This window comes from Dioscorea cayenensis, chromosome 19 (assembly GCF_009730915.1).
Source record: "Dioscorea cayenensis subsp. rotundata cultivar TDr96_F1 chromosome 19, TDr96_F1_v2_PseudoChromosome.rev07_lg8_w22 25.fasta, whole genome shotgun sequence".
NCBI classification, from domain to species: domain Eukaryota; kingdom Viridiplantae; phylum Streptophyta; class Magnoliopsida; order Dioscoreales; family Dioscoreaceae; genus Dioscorea; species Dioscorea cayenensis.
The window spans coordinates 24,387,452-24,406,691 of record NC_052489.1 but is presented as its reverse complement, the minus strand read 5'-3'; the positions used below and the strand labels follow the sequence as shown (position 1 = coordinate 24,406,691).

Here is a 19,240-nt window from a genome sequence, read left to right as displayed (position 1 = left end):
GTGGTGGATGCAGCTGTTTTGCCTCGTTTTGTTTGTTTTGTCTTTTGTCTTCTGTTCCACTGCTTGTGGGTCCTTTTGTTCCCATGTTCCTTCTGGAACTGGGGTTGTGGTATTCTTATTATTTTTTACTTTAATTGAAGTAGTTTATCTACCTTTTCAAAAAAACAAAAACAAAAACAAAAGCAGAGGGGAATATTTGTGCCATGTTTTTAATTGACAATGTGGGCAACTCACTTCCCCACACACACACACCGAAAATCTTCAATCATATTTTAAAAAAATTATATAAGTTATGAAAACCACATACCAATAATTAAACATTGCCGAACAACATAAGCACTTCAATCACCGAACAACATAAGCACTTCAATCACACAGACATATTTGAAAGTGATGCACAATGAAAGCTTGTTTAAGCCTCTTAATTCTCTTTATTTGTCACGTTTTTACTAAATATTTAGCCCCTTAATTATGCATATGCATAATTCAGTAAATATATATATATATATATGCACGTATAATGTGCATACATATATACATACTTATTCTCTTATAATTATTATCATTATTATATTATAACTAAATTATTTGTCAAGTGTATCTTGAATTTTGTGGGGACTTGATTGTATTATTCAAGCTGTTTTGAATTTATTTCAGAATTTTTTTTTAATGATAGATTAGGCTTTAGATATGTTAAGGTTTATGTGTGTTTAAGCGTTTTTGCTCTTGTATTCCAATAGAGATTATTCTATAAAAACACCATTGAACTTTGTTACTTCTGAAACTACGGAAGGCACATCATTCTCCTGAACAATATTAATGATGATGATAATAATAACACTTCTAAGTCTTCTATAGATCATAATATTTTAAATAGTTGCAAGACTAATATTAATAATAATAATTAACATCAATAATAATATTTTGTTTTATAATAATATTAATATTAATATCAATGATAATATTTAAATAATAATTTTTTTCCTCCATTGAATATAATTCTAATTCCAAAATCTCTAATCAAATACCCCCTCCATTGACTATCCCAAACACCTTTCTTTCAATTTTCTTTTCTATTAAAATAACAAAAAAAAACTTTATTCAAAATTAGTATCTTAATCCAGTCCTGCTCTATTTTTTTCCTTTTAAACACACAATCAATAATTGTGGAACAATTCAATGGATTTACACAAAATATATATATATATATATATATGAAAAAACTTGCAAACTATTATAAATACTTTATTTCGATGAGCATGTCTAATGATGCTAGTTTATGAATTTCCACATGATTCATTTTGTGTATTATTAGCAACTACAGGACAGACAAAGTTTTTTATTTCTTGGATAATGGTCAGAAAATTGCATTCAAATTTATTATAAAATATATGGTTTATAATTTCAAAAATTTGCATATATATATATATATATATTGCAGAGGAAGAAGTTATTTGTATATTTATGATCATTGGTTATATTTAATATTCTAGGTTACAAGATGTGTGGGTATATGTTTAGACATATACAGACTAATAACCCTAATACACCCCCTTAAGATGGTATCCATTCTGTAACACCAATCTTGTGACAACACGTAATTAGTTTAGGACATGCAGAGGCTTAGTGAGAGCATCTGCAAGTTTATTAGTAAAAGAGACATGAACAATACGAAGTGTCAAAGACTGAACAAGATCACAAACAAAAGTGGTAATCAACAACCAAATGTTTCATCCGAGTGTGGCAGACTGGATTAGCACACAAATAAGTAGCCCCAAGATTATCTGAGTAGATAGTAGGTACACGTAATACAAGGATATAAAGCTCGGTAAGTAAAAATCGAATCTATTGTAACTCAGCAGCAGTACCAACAATAGCACGATATTCAAAGTTAGTGGAAGAGCGGGCAACTGTCTGCTGTTTGGTGGAACGCCAGGAAACGAGATTGGCACCAAGAAACATAATATAAGTTCCAGTAGAAGTATGGTTGTTAGGATCACCAGACCAATCATCATCCGAGTAACCATGAAATATAAAGATGTATCAGATAACAAGTGAATCCCAAGATTTCGAGTGCCATTAAGATATTGAAGAAGACGCTTAACAGCACCCCAATGAGTTTCAAATGGGGCATGCATAAACTGAGAGAGTTTATAGCATAGGATATATCTGGGCGAGTCAAGCAAAGATATTGAATACCACTAATGACCTGTCGAAAACGAGTGGGATTAGTAGCTGGGGATCCATCAGATATGGATAATGAGACACCAACAACAATAGATGTAGAAACTAGTTTGGAATCAAGCATGTTATGGTGCAGAAGGAGATCAATAAGGTATTTATGCTGAGTAAGAAGTAAACCAGTAGAAGTTGGTAGAACTTCAATACCACAGAATTGGCATTCAACTATTGAATGATGTGGTCGACCAAGGATAAATCACTGCCTATAATAATAAGATTATCTGCATATACCACAAAGTAGATTATGTTATAATTCTTGATGAGAATGAACAGTGAGGTATCAGCCCGAGAGACAACAAAACAAAGAGTTTGAAGAAAACCTGTCAGTTCATTATACCAAGCATGCCTTTTTAAGGCCATAGAGAGCTTTGCATAAGCGACGGACATGTTGAGGGAATTGGGGATCAATCATACCCTATGGTTGTTCCACAAACACCTCTTCAGTAAGATGCCCATTAAGAAAGGCATCATGAACATCCAGTTGTTTAAGAGGCCACTAATAGAGTAGGGCGATAGAGAGGATCGTACAGATGGTAACAAAATTGACAACTGGACTGAAGGTCTCATGCAAAATCAATGCCAGGATGCTAATGAAATCCTTTTGTAACTAGTCGTACCTTGTATTTATCAATGGAGCCATCAGGATGATGTTTAATGCGGAAAACCCACTTGTTGCCAACAATATTTTGTTTTGGATCTGGAGAAACAAGGTTTTAAGTGTGATTCCGAAGAAGAGCGTGATACTCATCATGAATGGCCTGTGCCCACAGTGGATTCTGCATCGCTTGGGAGACAGTGAAAGGCTCAGTGTCACCAGAAACTACAGTAGCAATACCATATTTGGGATTAGGCTTAATGATGGAATTCTTGAGTCTGATGATCATGGGATGAGATTTCCCATGAGAAGAAGCTTTGGGCTCCAAGTTAGAGGTGCCAGGAGTAGAAGAAGCCAGAGGAGCAGTGATGGTGCCTAGGGAAGCATCAAATAAGGCACACTCAGCATCCAGGATTGGTGCTACTTGTAATGTGACTGAAGAAGGAAGTGTCGGATCACTTGGTGCCAAACAGTCAGATGAAGATAATTGTGGTACAGGAAGCCATGAGGTAGCATTTAGTACTGAGTCCGGGGTGGAGCAAGACAAGGATTGATAAGATGGATATGTGAACTCATGTTCAACAATATGAACATGTCTGAAAACAAAAACACGATGATCAGAAAAACCAAAGCATAGAAAAGCACTATGAGTGAGAGAATAGTCAAGAAAGAGACACAGATGAGATCGAGGAGATAGTTTGTGAAATTGTAAGGACGTAACCACGGAAAACAAAGACAACCAAAAACTCAAAATTTGATGGATAGCACCTGTTTGTCGAAGAGCTTTTGGAAGGAGGACAAAAAGGAAAGGTTCTCCTTGGGCATTAGATTAATGAGATACACAGTTGTGGCAAAAGCATGAGAACAAAATGTTGTTGGGAGAGATCCATGATGTAATAGTGCAAGGTCGGTTTCAACAATGTGTAGATGGTGACGTTCAAAGTAGCCATTGTGTTCAGGTGTATGTGGTGGAGTGGTGAGATGAGTGATGCCACTAGTGGAAAGGAGTGAGCGAAGAGCGACATATTCTCCTCCATTGTCTGTAAACAAAGTTTTGATGATGGAAGAGAAATAATTTTCAACAAGAGCTTTAAAGGTAATAAAAACAGAGTAAACATCATATTTGTTTTGGAGGGGATAGTAGGAAAGACAATAGAATAATGATGACCGGATCTATGAGGAGATGGCCTGATGTTGAGAGAAAGGACAAGAATGAGACCTGATCTATGTTATGGGTGACCGGATCTCACTTGTAGATGCCCGATCTAGGAGGAGATGGCAGGATCTTGAGAAGAGAGAAGATAAAGAGAAAATGACCGAATGTTGTAGATGGCCGGATCTTAGTTGATGATAGCAATGTCGGTGTTGTTGATGATGTTGTCGGTGTCGGAGGAGGAGCTTTGGATGGAGTCCAATCGGTAGACGGCATGAGGATCGTGAGTTGTTGTTAAGGCTCTGGTGCGATGTAAAGAAAGAAGTTATTTATATATTTATGATCAATGGTTATATTTATTATAAGTTACAAGGTGTGTGGGTATATATATATATATAATATCACTGAAACATATACAGGACTAATAACCTTAATATTTTTTACTTCAACTTAAAATAGATGATTTCTATAAACTATCAAAATCAATGTGCGAAAAATAATAATAATAAATTCATAATATTTTTTTATAAGATATGAATAATTAATAACATGAATAAATCTTTTAATATATTTGTCTCATGATTTTATTTTACTTTTTTTGGGTAGGATATAAACACCATGGAGAGAAGACCCATTAACAACGGACCAAGAGATTATTTATTTTAAATAAATGAAGGGTACAATTAATTTTTTATTTTTATATAAGTCATCTTGACTATTGCAGTGTGACTAGCCTGACTCACCTGACTAGCCTTACTAATATGACCGTCCTCGCAGTTGACCAGACTTTGGACCCAACTGAGACCTGACATGATCCCAACCCTCCATTACACATCCAACGTTCTAGATAGCACAAAACAACATTATCCAGAAGAAAGCAAACCCTAACCAATCTGACGGCCCAGTTTTCATGCTTATCGATTTTCCTACCGTCCGATCTCTTTTGGATGCCGACTTGACCGGCGATGTGATCCTTTCGATGGGACCCGCGGATAATTTCTTTATACTTAAACCCCTGCAAACATAGATAATTATATATACTTCTTCAACGCAATAATTCTTGCAAAAATATTTTTAAACAAATCATGTAGTCTTTTATAAAAAAACATCCCTATCCCCTTCCGTGTTTTATTGCAAAATTAATTAATTAATTAATTAATTAAATTAAAACAAAACAAAAAAAAAGTTTCAATATTTAGTTTTAATAGGGGTTAGAATGCAAAAAGAAAGAGCACGGTATAAATAAAAGAAAACAATGGGGGGGTCAGCATCGACAAGGGCAGGAGATCACGGTGATCAGCAATGGCGGAGAAGGAGAAGGGGACGGTGAAGTGGTTCGATTCGTCGAGGGGTTTCGGGTTTATCAGGCCGGACAATGGCCGTGAGGATCTCTTCGTTCACCAGTCCTCGATCCAGTCTGATGGCTACCGAACCCTCACTGATGGCGAGAAGGTAGAGTTTTTTATCAGCGAGGGAGATGATGGGCGAACCAAGGCTGTCGATGTTTCCTCTATTGATGGAGGAGCTAGCCAGGGTGGAGGTGGCCGTCGGGAAGGTTATGGCCGCGGCGGTGGGAGGAGAGGTGGTGGGGATGGGGGTTTTGGTGGTAGGGGAGCGTGTTATACCTGTGGGGAAACGGGGCACTTGGCTAGGGATTGTCATCAGCGTGGTGGAGGCGGCGGCGGCGGCGGCAGGTATGGAGGTGGTGGTGGTGGTGGTGGAGGTGGTGGTGGGTGCTATAATTGCGGGGAGACGGGGCACTTTGCGAGGGAGTGCCCCGACTCCAAGCAAGGGTAAGGATCTCTGGATCTTCTAGTGTTCATTTCGTTGTTGTTGCTGCTGCTGTTGTTGTTATTGTGGTTGTTGTTGTTGTTATGGTGTTGCTTTAGATCTTGGTCAATGTTTGGATGATGAATGTCGTGTTTGATGGCACATATATATGGATTTTGATCTGTGGTTTTTTTTTTTTTCTTCTCTTTGTGATCTCTTGCTTCTGATTCTGGATAAATTCTCAAATGTATGATTGGTGATTTCTTTGTTCTCTGCTGGCTACTTTGATTTCAAAGTTTATTTCTAGATCTACTACGTTTTTCCTTGTTAATATTCTATGTTCATTAGAAACATTTGAGACTTCCACTGAATTGCATGTACTTGATTGAAGAGGATCAGATAATTCTATTTTATGTTTATCTTGTGATATCTAAGAGGATCTAGCATCAGTGAGGAGGTGTTTATTTGCTTTGAAGTGATTTGAAGTGAAGAAGTGCCTGTGAGTCTTTAGAGTGTTTTGGAAGTAGTATCATTTTTAGCTAGTAGTTTTGTTGTTCATTTTGCATTTTGTGAAAAGTGAGAGTATTGAAGTAGCAGAAGGGAGTTTTTATATACTACTCACTGCCTCCTTGTCAGTGAAAATAAATTTTGAAGTAGATTTAATTCATATTAAAGGAAGTATTAAAGTAATGGAAGTGTCGTCACTTCCCCCATTTTAAAGGCATATAAGCATTTGAAGTAGGTGAAGTCAGTCCACTCCAATGACTTTCCCACTACTATAGTGCAAATAAACTTTCTTGAGGATAAGAAGGAAAGCAGTAGTTGAATCTTTTCAGTAAAATGGGGTGATAAAATGTGTTTCCCATGAATCATATTACTCTCAGAGTGACGAGTGCTTCTATATGTTTGGGGTTGCCAAACATACAACGTTTTCCTTTTTTATTTGGCGAAATTTATGTGTTAACTAGAAACATTTGAGAGCATTTTACTGACTTACATATAGATGATTGAAGATTACCAGATAATTCTTTTACTCATCAATTATCAAGATGGGGAACTATCCATTATTATTATTATGAGGAAGAAAAAATGTATTGATTTAATTTAATTTTCTGAACAAATTGCTTCTGTTATGAACCATGATCTTATATATTTAATGAATGGTGTGCTACCCATTGGTTTGGATTGCAGAGTTTGATGCAAGCTAGCATTGTTTAAACACAAAAGTTTGTCTTTTTTTTATTATTATTATTTTAATGTTTGAAGCTACAGGTCCTATGGATTTTATCCGTTGTATGTGCAACTAGCTTTTGCGGTCAAAAATTTCCCTCACCCTTCCATTGTTTGGCACAATATATTATTGCTTTGCTTACAAGTGTTTGGACAGGAATAAATGAGAAGTAGCCCTTTCCTAAATGTTCTATATTTTTTTATCCTAAGTAGCTTAAAGCGTTTAGACAGGAATAAGTGAGAAGTGGCCCTTTCTTAAATATTTTATTTTTTATGTTAACTAGCTTGAAACGTTTGGTCGGGAATAAGTGAGAATTATCCCTTTCCTAGATGTTCTATTTTTTATTCTATCTTAAAGCGTTTGGATGGGAATAAGTGAGAAGTAACTTTTTCCTAAATGTTCTATTCTTTATTCTAACTAGCTTAATCTATCTTGCGCAGTTATGTGGATTAAGGGTTTAATTCCGAGATAACTAATCCAATTCCTTTTAGATATTAGCAATAGGTTCTCTCCCATGTGTGGTTGAAAGCCATGATTTTTGTGCCTTGCTTATAGGAAAATGTTGCCAGCTCGTAGGATTGAGGTTTGATTTCTAAATATTCAGTCTGAAACCATCTTATAGGTTTTTTATTTTTGAAGCGAAGATAAAACGAAGTTTGGTACAATTTATGTTTTTTAATTTGTGAAATAATGTAAGAGTGAATCATAATCAACTTCCAAGTGGATTCGCGAGGCTCAAAATCTGGTGCCAAAGAGCATGGAGGTTTGATTCCTCAAGGTATAACATTGAGAATAGAGCAATTCAGGAACAGGTTTCAGATCCATAAGATATTGACATACCAAGTATCTTATATGTTGATGTGAAGCTTTCGAATGATTACCGGTAGAATTGGAACAGGTAATACAGCAAATTACAAGATCTTGGTGATATTCTCTATCTAATTAACAAGGAGTCTGTTTTAAGATTGGCAACCTAACCATTCAGTGACTTTAGCACTTAGGAATCTTATACTTTATTTTATAAATAGCATTTTTCTGATGAGATAATTATAATGGAATTTTCATTGATTTTTGGACTTTGCCCTTTGTTTCTGTGGAACATGGGTTGTAAATGTTGATTATACTCTAAAATTTATTGATAGTCTCTGGTTATTTGCACCATTTCTCTGGCCTCAGCACCGGGCTAAATGGAATTCCTTCTGACATGAAGAACTGGGTCTAAAAATTATATCTTTCTTCTTTTCTCATTCCTTTTTAGTCAACCCAAAGTCATATGTATGGGTGTGTTTATATGGGAATATTAGTATTAGACTTTGACAGTGGGCAAAGAGTAAAGTTGATAAAATTAGCAGTGTTAGGTTTTGGTATTTGTTTCAGGTGAAATAAGCTTTAGAAATTAAGGCAATTATCGCCCGGCATTTCATATGTTTCTTTTTGCCATAATATGAATGGTTTGGGTTTATTTTCAGTCCAAAAGATACAAAACTACTGAACCAGGGAAGTGGGCGTGCCGTACCTTACACATATGTTACTTACACTCAATTACAGACGCATAAAAAAAGGTGCCATTCCCCATGAGCTGTGTGTATGTTCATTAAAGTATCTGAAATCTATCTGGGGTGAAATGCTCTCTGTTATATCCCGGATTCATGGCCTTTTGGTGTCCTCTTGGTTGGAGGTAGAACTTTGTTGCTTTTATGTGGTTTGTTGCTCATAGCCTCATACTGTTTTTGTGTGCAGTGCCATTGGAAATGAGTTTTAAAATGTGTCGTGTTCATAAAAACCAACATATTCTTTGTGTAAATCACTCTTTCATGTGTGTGGAAAACCTTATTTTAATAATAATTATTTTTGTGTGAAAAAGGAGTTTATCACTTATCACTGCAATCAACGCTTCGACATGCACAATAACAATAATAATAGTTTGAAATTTGGTTTTCCACTTAATTAATCATGTCATAATTTTTTTTTTCTTGCACACTGATTTGCCACAATAGTAACGTGTGGTAAGATAGACAAGAATTCAAGACTTCAATTCTAATATTTATCCACATATCCATATGTATGTTTCTTTATATCGTTTTGATTAAACCATATGAACAGTTAAATGGATTTAATAAGTTGCTGTTCATTATACTTATGATGTACTAGGAATATATATTAAGTGTGTCACATGGGTCCAATCATGTTGTTTAGTACTTAATAAGCGGGATTTGGGTCAAATATAAAGGGATTGGTCAAAAAACCTAAACTCTCCCTATCAACCTATTCCAACACATTTTCTTTTGGCGCTGCCAGGATTACATCATAGGGAGACAAATGCGCTTCTTGAAGCTTGAGTGAATTTGAACCATTTATTTTCTATGGATAGTATATACTTGATAGATCAAAATCCTTGAATGTGTTTTAGTGTTTTAAATTTAAAAGTGGTAATTAATAGAAGGGAAGTATAGTAGCATGTGATAATGATAATTATTGTCTAACCTTTACTTTTGGAATGAACCGTTGAAATAAGAAAGTGAGATTGACAGGATCATTTATCATTTCATTTCTTCAGCTTTATTTTTTTCTAAGTTGAAACAATCCTGTCAAAAGATGCGTATTCTATTTATGCAAGAGGGTAATAGTTCTTTTTGGGAAAAGCAAGTACCCATTACTGCTGTCTGCATTATATTTCATATTTTTGGCCAGACTTAATTTTTATAGCAAGGCAATACACCAACAATAGTTTCTTTTCAGTTTTCCTTCAACACGGTGGAGGTTGGAGATGTATTTGGAACAAAAATAAGAAATAAACAACAAGAATAACAACAGTAATACGAGAGTGAAATGCATAGGATTCAGTTAGATTACTGTGGTGGATTTTAAACTTGCATTTCTCATCATTTATGTTTGGAAAATTATTTTGGAGATAAGCCAGCAAGTTGTGATCTGAAGTGTTTCATTATTTCAATTGTTAATTAATGCAATAAAATGAAAGGTGTCCTTTGAAGCAATGACAGTCCTCCACTCCATTCTGCTACCTCTTTCCTTTTTCAGGTGAACAGAGGCTACTGATTCTTGGGAAGCAGTAAAGTTAGTAGTCATAACCCCAAAAATTCCAGTAGGACTATTCTATCAGAATAAGAATAAAGTAGAGCAATAATGCAACAAGGAGAAAACCAAAAATAAAAATTAAAAAAAAAATAAAAAGACAATAGTGCGCATGAGCAGAAGATAAAGAGAAGGAAAGCATTTAAAAATTACAACTCAAACCTGTTTCATTAGAGTAATACAGTATTGTTTTGAACAATCAAATAAGAAGTACTCTCTAGTCCAATGCAACAATGCCCATTAAACTCTCTACTACTACGTTCTACTGATGAACTAGGAGCTTCTCTGCTAGCTTGACAAAATTAAACCGAGTCCATTTCATTTGAGCTTGTCTTGAACCGGTTCACGGCCTATGGTGGTGGTGGTGGTGGCCATGACGGAGAAGCTGATGAACAATAAAAGCCGGGGACGGAGCCGGAGACGGAGAAATAGCTGCAGTGCTTGTGTAGTTATGTGTGCTTGAAGTTAATGGTGATAGAATTGGTGCAATGGTAGTAGGAGCAGGAAGCATAGATGGCATTGTTGGTGGAGGTGGTGGCGGTGGAGGACATTGGTAACACTTTGTGAAAAGACCAAATGTATCAATTTGGTGGATGAAATTAGTCATGCTAGCCCATCCACCGAACCCAAACCCAACCACAAAGACCCATGCCACAATTAACATGTTGATCGCATAGGATCCAACCCATCTTCCAACGAACCTTGGTGGTTGCTCGACCGCATTCTGCGTTTCATTAAAACTATTAAATTATTCTTCTTAAATAAATAAAATAATTAATAAAATAAAATAAAATACCTCACGAGCAGTGGCAGAGCGGAAGGTGAACATGTGAGCAAGAGCAGGGATGATGTAGACAGTGAAGCTAACAAGAAGAGAACCAACAGTGGAGTTAATAGGACCGAAGAATGGGAATATGATGGCCAAGAACCAGATCGGTATCACAACGGGCAAGCGCGCAGCAGCGCGCTTGCAAATGCTCGGGCAATCGTGCATTCCTATAGCTTTCTCCCAAACAAAGTAGAGCGGTGTGCAGGCGAAGCCGAAGGTGATGAACTGGTGCACCAGCATTAGCACCACGGCAGAGTCGCGCCATGGCGTGCGTGGTAGCAGAGCGAACGCGTTAGACCGGTTGAGTAGCTCGTCGCCGAAGGCCCAGTAGACACTTATGGCTGAGGGTAGTGTTAGTGTTAGCACGTACAACGTTGCCATCAGGTATATGGCCTTGAACTTTTGGGGTTTCCACATTGCATGCATGATCTCCCTGAGTTGCATTGATTCATTTAGTTCATTAATCAGAGTTAATTATTGGTTTTTATTATGTTTGTTGTTTTGTCACGTACAATCTATGCCAGGGACCGGAGAGGGAATACTGATAAAAAGTGAAGTGGCCTGTTTGACTGGTTATGTTTTGCATGAAAATGTGTGTGTATAATGTGTGTGTGTGTATATATATATATATATATGAAAGGGAATCACATGAATGGGTTGGCGGGAAGAGACAGCAAAGAGTTGTTGTCGTTATGTGATAAGGAAAAGGCAAAGTTCGAGGAGGTGCTTTTTTTTCTGGTTAAAGATTAGAGTTAGGGAGTGAAAAGAGACACACTTTGTGGAAGAGAAGTCACATGGAGAAGATATTTAATAATAAAGTGGTGGAGCTTTTGTTTAAGATGATTCATAAAAATGGAGTTGTTTTTAGAGGTGTACTTTGGGAAACAGAGTGGGGTTTGTCGCCTTACACTGTAACAGCGTGCCCTCCGAATGTGTAGAGAATGTTGGTGGCTCCTGTAAAGTATAGGACCATCTTCGTAGGACCAGAATGCTTCACTCCCTCAACCTGTGTATTATAAAATTATAGCATATATATAATAAGTATAAAACCTCTTTTTTCTTCCTTTTTTTTTTATTTAAAGATGATATACGTATATATGTATATATATTTATATATATACCTGGCCATGGAGGAGAGAAGCAACGGTGAGATACCAAGCAGTGTAGGTGGTCATGACTAAACCTAGAAATGACCACATTCTATAGTTATGGAATGAAGGGATGAACACTGTGGTAGCACAGCAAGCTCCAAATATGTATGTCCATGTCCTCTTATCCAACTTGTCATTAATGTAATATATATTGCTGCCATGAGAGATGAGACATAATAAGCTACGGACAAAACATTGAAAAATAATAATAATAATAATAATAATGACTTTGAATGAAGGGACGAATGACAAACCTAGCACAAGCAATCAGTTGAATGACAGAACCAAAGAGAAGAAAGGTGCAGTTAAACGCTAACCCCACATTCCTCCACTGTTTTCCCAGAAGTCCATCCAACACTTCAAACCACTTCAAACAAGACATCAAACAAATATCTTAACAACTCTTTAAATCATTCTAAACTTCTTATGCGTGCATGAACATATAAAAATAAATTTATACCTGAATAACATGGTTTCTGAAGTCCACCTTCTCTCTTTCTTTCCTGGTTCTATACTCCACATAAAGGATGCTGATGAGATAGGCTGTCCAACTTCCCAAGAGTCCATAAAAGAGTTGTAATGTGATCCCACTGGCCATTCCCAGTTGGGAGAAGGAGTATGGCAATGTTAGTAACACCTGAGCAACCTGAAAACAAACACCATGCATGCAACCCCAACTTCATTCATTCACTCATTCATTCATTTCATTTCATTTTAGTTCATGAAGGATCATGAAACAAAGAAAAGAAAAAGTAATGAAGAAAATGACCTGGTTGGAAGCACAGCTAAACCATGCATCATAGGCTGAGCCACCATGCCAAAGAAGACCAGAGAGACGAGATTTCATGGTTTTGTTCTCACCATCCCTCTCCATCTCTATGTACCTTCCAACCATCACTGTTTCCACCACCTTGTCATCTCCTCCATTTGGAGCTGATCCCATTTGAACTTCTTTCTATCTATCTCCCTTGGGTTTTCTCTCACTGGTTTTCTGGAAGGAAGAAGGGTTAATATATCCTCTATTTATAGTCGGAGAAAGAGACTTAAGGAGTATTATGATCATGTTCATGATCATATAAGTAAATATATTAAATATATATTTTTTTTAAAATATACATATATATATATATATTAAATAGGTGATTATTTTCTCAAATTGAAAAGAAAAGTTATCTATATATATATATATATCCCTCGGATTCTTTCATGTGTACGTCTTTACAAATTAGACTATTTGCTCTTCAGAATAATATTTTATAATTAATTTTCATCCCAAAACTCATATTATGTAATTATTCACTATTTTTAATATATTATATAATTATTATTTTTTGTAATCCTGCATGTGAAGAACATAAATTTATATAATTAAGTACATTAAATTTTGAAAGTTATATATATTTTTAAAAAATTTTAAAGGGGTTTTTTTAATGTAAAAACTCATTAAAAATTGATCTTGTAAAAATCTATTTTAAATAAAATTGTATAAATGATAATAATAATTATATAAAAATAGCATATTTTAAATATAACAAATATCATAAACGAATGGAAGAATCTCATCATACCAACTCATTATATTACATAAAATCTGAATCTGATCCAAACCCAACCTGCAAATACTTTTTAAACTTTGCTTTGGTTCATTGATTCTTAATAATATAATAATATATATATATATAAATTAATTTTGGGTGGATGTGAGCATGGGGGCAGTAAACCCACATTCCAAGCAAGGTCCCCTCACACGGACCACCCAAATGGAATTAAGAATGAGGAAACAACAATGAATATATGAATTAAATTATGTTAACCAAGTAAACTATGCCGGATGCTTGTCTTTCTTTCTATATATATATACTCTCTTTCTCTGTCTCTCTTTTCTTTTCTTTTTTTTCTCTTTTTGTTTCTTGGTTTTTGTTGTTGATGCTGCCTTGATTACTGTAAATATACCAGCTTTTAACCTTGTTTGGAATGATGAACTTGAGTGCCCCCCCTTATTTACTCTACCACCATTCTTTTGTTTATTTTATTCTCTTTTTACAATGTTAAAAGCACTTGTACTTTCACCAGCTTCACTTTGTTCACTTATTGGTCTTTTGTATTTTGCTAATCTTTTCCTAAATAGTTGTGGGTGAATGAATAAGGTTAATATAGACACCTCTCAGCTCTAACTGCCCGGGAGAAAATTATAATGCTACAGGGATGTGTGAGTGAGAAAGAGAGAGAGGGAGGGCCGGAGACGGTGGCTTGTCCAAATTATCCTAAAAAATAAAATAAAATATAAAATATAATGTGATGTTTTCTATTATTAATTAAATATGGGTTTTTAGTTATTCAAAATATGGATTTATAATTATTGTAATTTTCAATGTGTATCTGAATATATATCCATCTATATATATTGTTTGGTTAGATGAATGTATTTACAAAATGGCCTCTTTTAGGATTAAAATATTAAAATTTGGATTTAATAAATTTGAGACAGGCAAATATAAAATCTTTAATTTCTCAAACCAAAAATAAATATTAATATTTAATGTAATGTTAAATGATCCAAGTAGATTTTTGGCTTCACATACTGATTTTCATATATATATATATATATATATCACAAAATCCACTTGCTTAAGTATAATTAATTTGTTGTTAAAATATAGTTGATTGTAGTTTATTCATATACTATGATAATTAACTATGCTGCTAGAAAATCTCTAATATTATCAACAAAAGATTATTCGAGACTCCAAGTGATAGAAGTTTGGGTCACATAAGTTAAAACATTCTCATATATAGAATGTGATACATTTTTTTATAAGACTTTTAATATGTCATTTGTTCGTTTAAAATTGGTGATTCATAAAAATTGGTGGGGTAAAAAAAACCTAATATTAATTATCCATGAAGTAGAAAGAAAAAGAAAGAAGAAGAAGCAGCAGCTACATATTTTATATAATTATATGATGTTTATTAGAAGGAAAAAGTTGGAAATGAAGGCAGGCATGCCAAGAGGGAAGACATGAGGTGGTATAAAAGGTGGTGAGCCATGGATGAGAAATGTATAAAAGGAAAGACGGTTTGAAGAAAGGATGAGGGCCACATGATTGCTTCTGATCCAGCATGGTTTCAACCACATGTGTGTGTCCATCCATAAACTTAGTTTATCAATAAAATTAATATATATGACTATGTATATATATATACACAAGTTTAAAACATCATAGTTATATATATATATAGAGAGAGAGAGAGAGAGAGGACCCATCAATTAGGGACGTCCCTAGATTTCAAATCTAGGTATGTCCATAGTAGCCATTGGATGGTAATCTGATGGCTCTTATCATTATGAACAGTAGAAACCGCGTTCTACAGTGTTGTACAGTAATCATAAAAAGTAAAAAAAAAAATATACAGTGTTTAAGTAAACAATCAACCATCAAATGATGATCCAACGGCTTAGATTTAAAACATCCCTAGATTTGAAATCTAGGTACTTACCTAGATGATGTTTTTCTATATATATATATATATCTATTGAGTATGAATGAATAAAATAAATAAGCAAATAAATAAATGGTTCCTTAAAATAAAGTTTAATTCTCTCACATGGATACCTTAAGATTGGAGATTGGGTTTAGAAATTGAGAATTTCGGAACAAGTGATGCAAGGACAAGGTTTTCTCTTTAGGAATTTTTTAAAGATTTTAATGGGAAAAAAAACAAAGGAAATTGTCAAAACCAAATCAGTTTGATAAATTAATTGGATGATTAATAAATGCAACTAAAATTATAAAAAATAATTACATAAAGTGCTAATTCACTGATAAGAAATAATTACATAAATATAATGATCTCATATGATGTACTCTAGTTAGATAATTTTAAAATATACAAACCAATATTATTTTAATATGTTAGCAAATATATATATATAGTATTATAATTTTTTTTTAATGAAAATGAGTAAATCACAATTTATTAAAGTGAAAATAGTACAAACTGACAAGAGCAAAACAACAAACATCTATAATAAGAATAAATTGAATAGTTTATATAAAATAGGACAGAGATTACAATTCCATCATAAATGGATAGACAAAATTACATGGGTAATTACACCAAAAAAAATACGATTTAATTGAGACAAGAGGATTAGTTTGGGAGTTGCTAGTATTATGAAAGGTTACTTAACTTCATAATAATAAAAAAAATTAAAAATTCTAATATTCTTAAAAATAATGATTTAACAACTCTAGATTCAAATTACAAAATATTATTTATGAACCTACAATAACATTTTCAGAGATTATAACCCAAAAAACCCACCGAGGCCCTAATTAATCACTTAGTTAAATCTCCTCGTATTAGAATGAAATAATGAAAAGAGCTAGTATTAGATTATGAATAATAAACATTAGTAATTAGCATGAGTTAAGCCTCTTACAAAGATACGGTTGACAGTGTGCCATAATTAACAGCATCCAACGTATGAAATAACTTATGAAGTACTATGTGGTTCAGCTATTGTTGTACCAAATATGAGCAAAACAACTTCATGATTCAAAAGAAAGAGTTGCATGATTTGATATTTGAACTTTAAATAGTCATTGGTTTTGTAATTTGAATTCTATATATGTAATTAACTTGAAATCTTCAAATCTTTTAATCTTAAAGCTATAAATTATTCAAAAACTTATTCGTGTAATACCTTGTGTTTTTACTTCACCTTGGTTCTCATGATCTTAATTGGATACACATATATACATAACACGTGCATGGGTGATTATGTTGAGCTAATGTTTGATTCTAATATTAATTTGACAAACTTCATTCAAACTGAATCATTAATTTACAATGATTGAAACCCCACCAAGTTCCATTTCTTCTTCATCTGCTCGTCTTTCTTCTTCCATGCTGCTATTATAAAGTCACTGCCCCTTTGCTCTAGAGGTTTGAAAACACAAAGCTTTATAACATGAACATCAATCCCCTTTTTTACCTATCTTTTTAATCCCTTTTATCATACAATATTAACCATATAGATTAAAAAGAAAGAAAGAAATTAAGTTAAACATATAAGATGAAGTAAGAGTAATGTTTGTATTATATATATCTTTGAATGGTGAGTGATCCCACTGCCACTATTTCCACCCTTGCAATACATTGAACCTCATGATACATGCAAAGGTTTGATGCTCTGACTAGAGAGAAGGTAAAGGGTCTTTATCTTTATAACTTTAGCCACACCACTCTCCCTAAGCAATGAATACAAGGGTGGCAAAAGCATGAGAAGGAGCAAAGCCAGGCTCATATGATGGTCCCTCAATGGATCACTTTGCCTCACTTCACATACACAATATCATTAGATTTCTTGTCACCCTTCTCTCCAAACAATATCATGTTGTCTTTCTCTCTCTCTCTTTTTTTTCTTTTTCTTAAAAGATTAAAACCTTTCATGCACCATGTCCCTCTCTACTCTCTCGCAGAGACAATTAAACTTATCATCACTTGTATATATGGTCAAAAAGCTCAGCTTGATCCAAAGTTAAAGACTCAAATTATGGGTAAAGGAGAGAAGCTTTGCATAGTTTAGCTACATGATTTTGACTGGTGGTCAATGAGATTACATCAGCCATGGGTCCTTGTTTGGGTGGTGTGGAACAAAAGGGGGACAAAGGTGATGCAATGGTGATGAAACTACTTGAAATAAAGCATAGGTAGGAACAAGAATATATGTGAACTCTACTATTATTACTACTGCTACTCTATAGCATACTTAGCTTTTGTTTCTCTATATTCTTGCTTTTTCACAAGCAAAAGGATGACTAGCAACATGTGCTGTTGTTCTCAAGGATAATATTAGTAGGCGTGGGATTTGCTTTCAATTTTTTCTTTTTGTTCAACCTTTCATATAAGGCAGTGTGCATGCATAAACTGGCAGCATGCTCATGGACTAGCCAGCATGATCAATAGTTACTAGTTCTTGATGGATAAACAAGCCTTGCGATCCAGGAGAAGCTGTGTTTGCGGGTGTGGTGTCGTTGATGCTGCTTATTTATTTATTTATTTATTTTATTTTATTATAAAAATTTTAACCCACGGAAACACAGCTATGTGAATTGAGACATCTATTAAAGAAATAATAATTTTTTTTTTAGACCTCCACCACAAAAGCTATCCTTGTTGATTCAGGATTTTTTTTTTTGCAAAATAAATAAATTAGAAACGTGTGCAAATAAAGATTTAATACTTTAACTCATATATGTTGAATTGAGTTTTAAATCCGTCTATTATGTAAAAACACAAATACTTTAAGTAATAAACCCAATAATAATAAACCAAGAGATTGTCGACTCATTACCAAACAAGACAAAGTTGTGATTTAAAGAAAATCTTTGTTAAATTTCTAATTTTTCACTTGATTTTGATTTAGAAGTGATTTGTTGATAAATAAATAAATATGGTTTGTTTGCTTTACTTGTGATGTTTGAGAGGATAAAAAAGTATAAAATTGAAGAAAAAAAACATGAGAGAGTTTAAATTTAACATAATATTGTTTTTCAAATGACATTATTATAATAATTACTCCCATTACTCAAATAATTAATTATGTCTATTGAACAGTGAGATTATGATTCTATCCTTGGGTAGAATTTTTTTTTAACCTTCAAATTAAGCACTGGAGTTACATTATTAATGGATTCTGAATATAATTCTTAAGTTAATGATGAAGGTTCAAATTTTAAGGACATGTTTAAAAAAAATTCCAAAAACCTTACTTTACTTTTGTTTTCATAACATATTTCCTATTTTTATTTTTTATTTTTATAGAATATCAAAATATGTTTGTTAGAGTTGATTTATAAAACAAGTTTTAGAACCACCAAATGCATTTGTTATTTTAGTGAATAATTTTTTTTATTCGTTGCTATGATGATGAAAAAAATTGAGATATCTTTTGTTAGTTTTCATTCATGATTATGATAATCAAGTAATCAATATATCTTTATTGTCTTAGATATTAAAAAAAAAAAAAAAGATTTTTGTACATATCCATGTAAGTTACTAAAGCATATATAAATATTTTTATTTATATCATTATAATATACTTTGCAAATATATTTAGATTCTATTTAGACATGGAGTTTAAAAAATAAAAGAATAAAATCCAATATTG

General features: G+C 33.6%; 2 protein-coding genes across 2 annotated transcripts; one reads left to right on the top strand and one right to left on the bottom strand.

The window, feature by feature from the left end:
- Window positions 1-5,241: 5,241 nt before the first annotated feature.
- On the top strand, window positions 5,242-6,030 carry LOC120250025 (glycine-rich protein 2-like). Its single transcript, XM_039258761.1, has one exon. It carries the CDS (start codon window positions 5,292-5,294, stop codon window positions 5,784-5,786), a length of 495 nt encoding a protein of 164 aa, XP_039114695.1. The 5' UTR covers window positions 5,242-5,291; the 3' UTR covers window positions 5,787-6,030.
- A 4,214-nt stretch (window positions 6,031-10,244) lies between these two features.
- LOC120283585 (auxin transporter-like protein 2) lies at window positions 10,245-13,042 on the bottom strand. Its single transcript, XM_039290293.1, has 7 exons — window positions 12,833-13,042; window positions 12,524-12,709; window positions 12,318-12,430; window positions 12,034-12,217; window positions 11,821-11,918; window positions 10,880-11,345; window positions 10,245-10,807 (listed from the first exon to the last, which is right to left on the bottom strand). The coding sequence occupies exons 1-7, from the start codon at window positions 13,004-13,006 to the stop codon at window positions 10,427-10,429; spliced, it is 1,602 nt and encodes a 533-aa protein (XP_039146227.1). The 5' UTR covers window positions 13,007-13,042; the 3' UTR covers window positions 10,245-10,426.
- Window positions 13,043-19,240: the final 6,198 nt, after the last annotated feature.

Bases quoted from the DNA above. Each gene is read 5' to 3' on its own strand.
- LOC120250025 (XM_039258761.1), top strand. From the start codon at position 5,292: ATGGCGGAGAAGGAGAAGGGGACGGTGAAGTGGTTCGATTCGTCGAGG.
- LOC120283585 (XM_039290293.1), bottom strand. From the start codon at position 13,006: ATGGGATCAGCTCCAAATGGAGGAGATGACAAGGTGGTGGAAACAGTG. The intron at 12,218-12,317 runs GTTTGTCATTCG...CTCTCATGGCAG, and splicing joins CAACTGATTGCTTGTGCTAG to CAATATATATTACATTAATG. The intron at 11,919-12,033 runs GTATATATATAA...TATAATACACAG, and splicing joins CTTCTCTCCTCCATGGCCAG to GTTGAGGGAGTGAAGCATTC.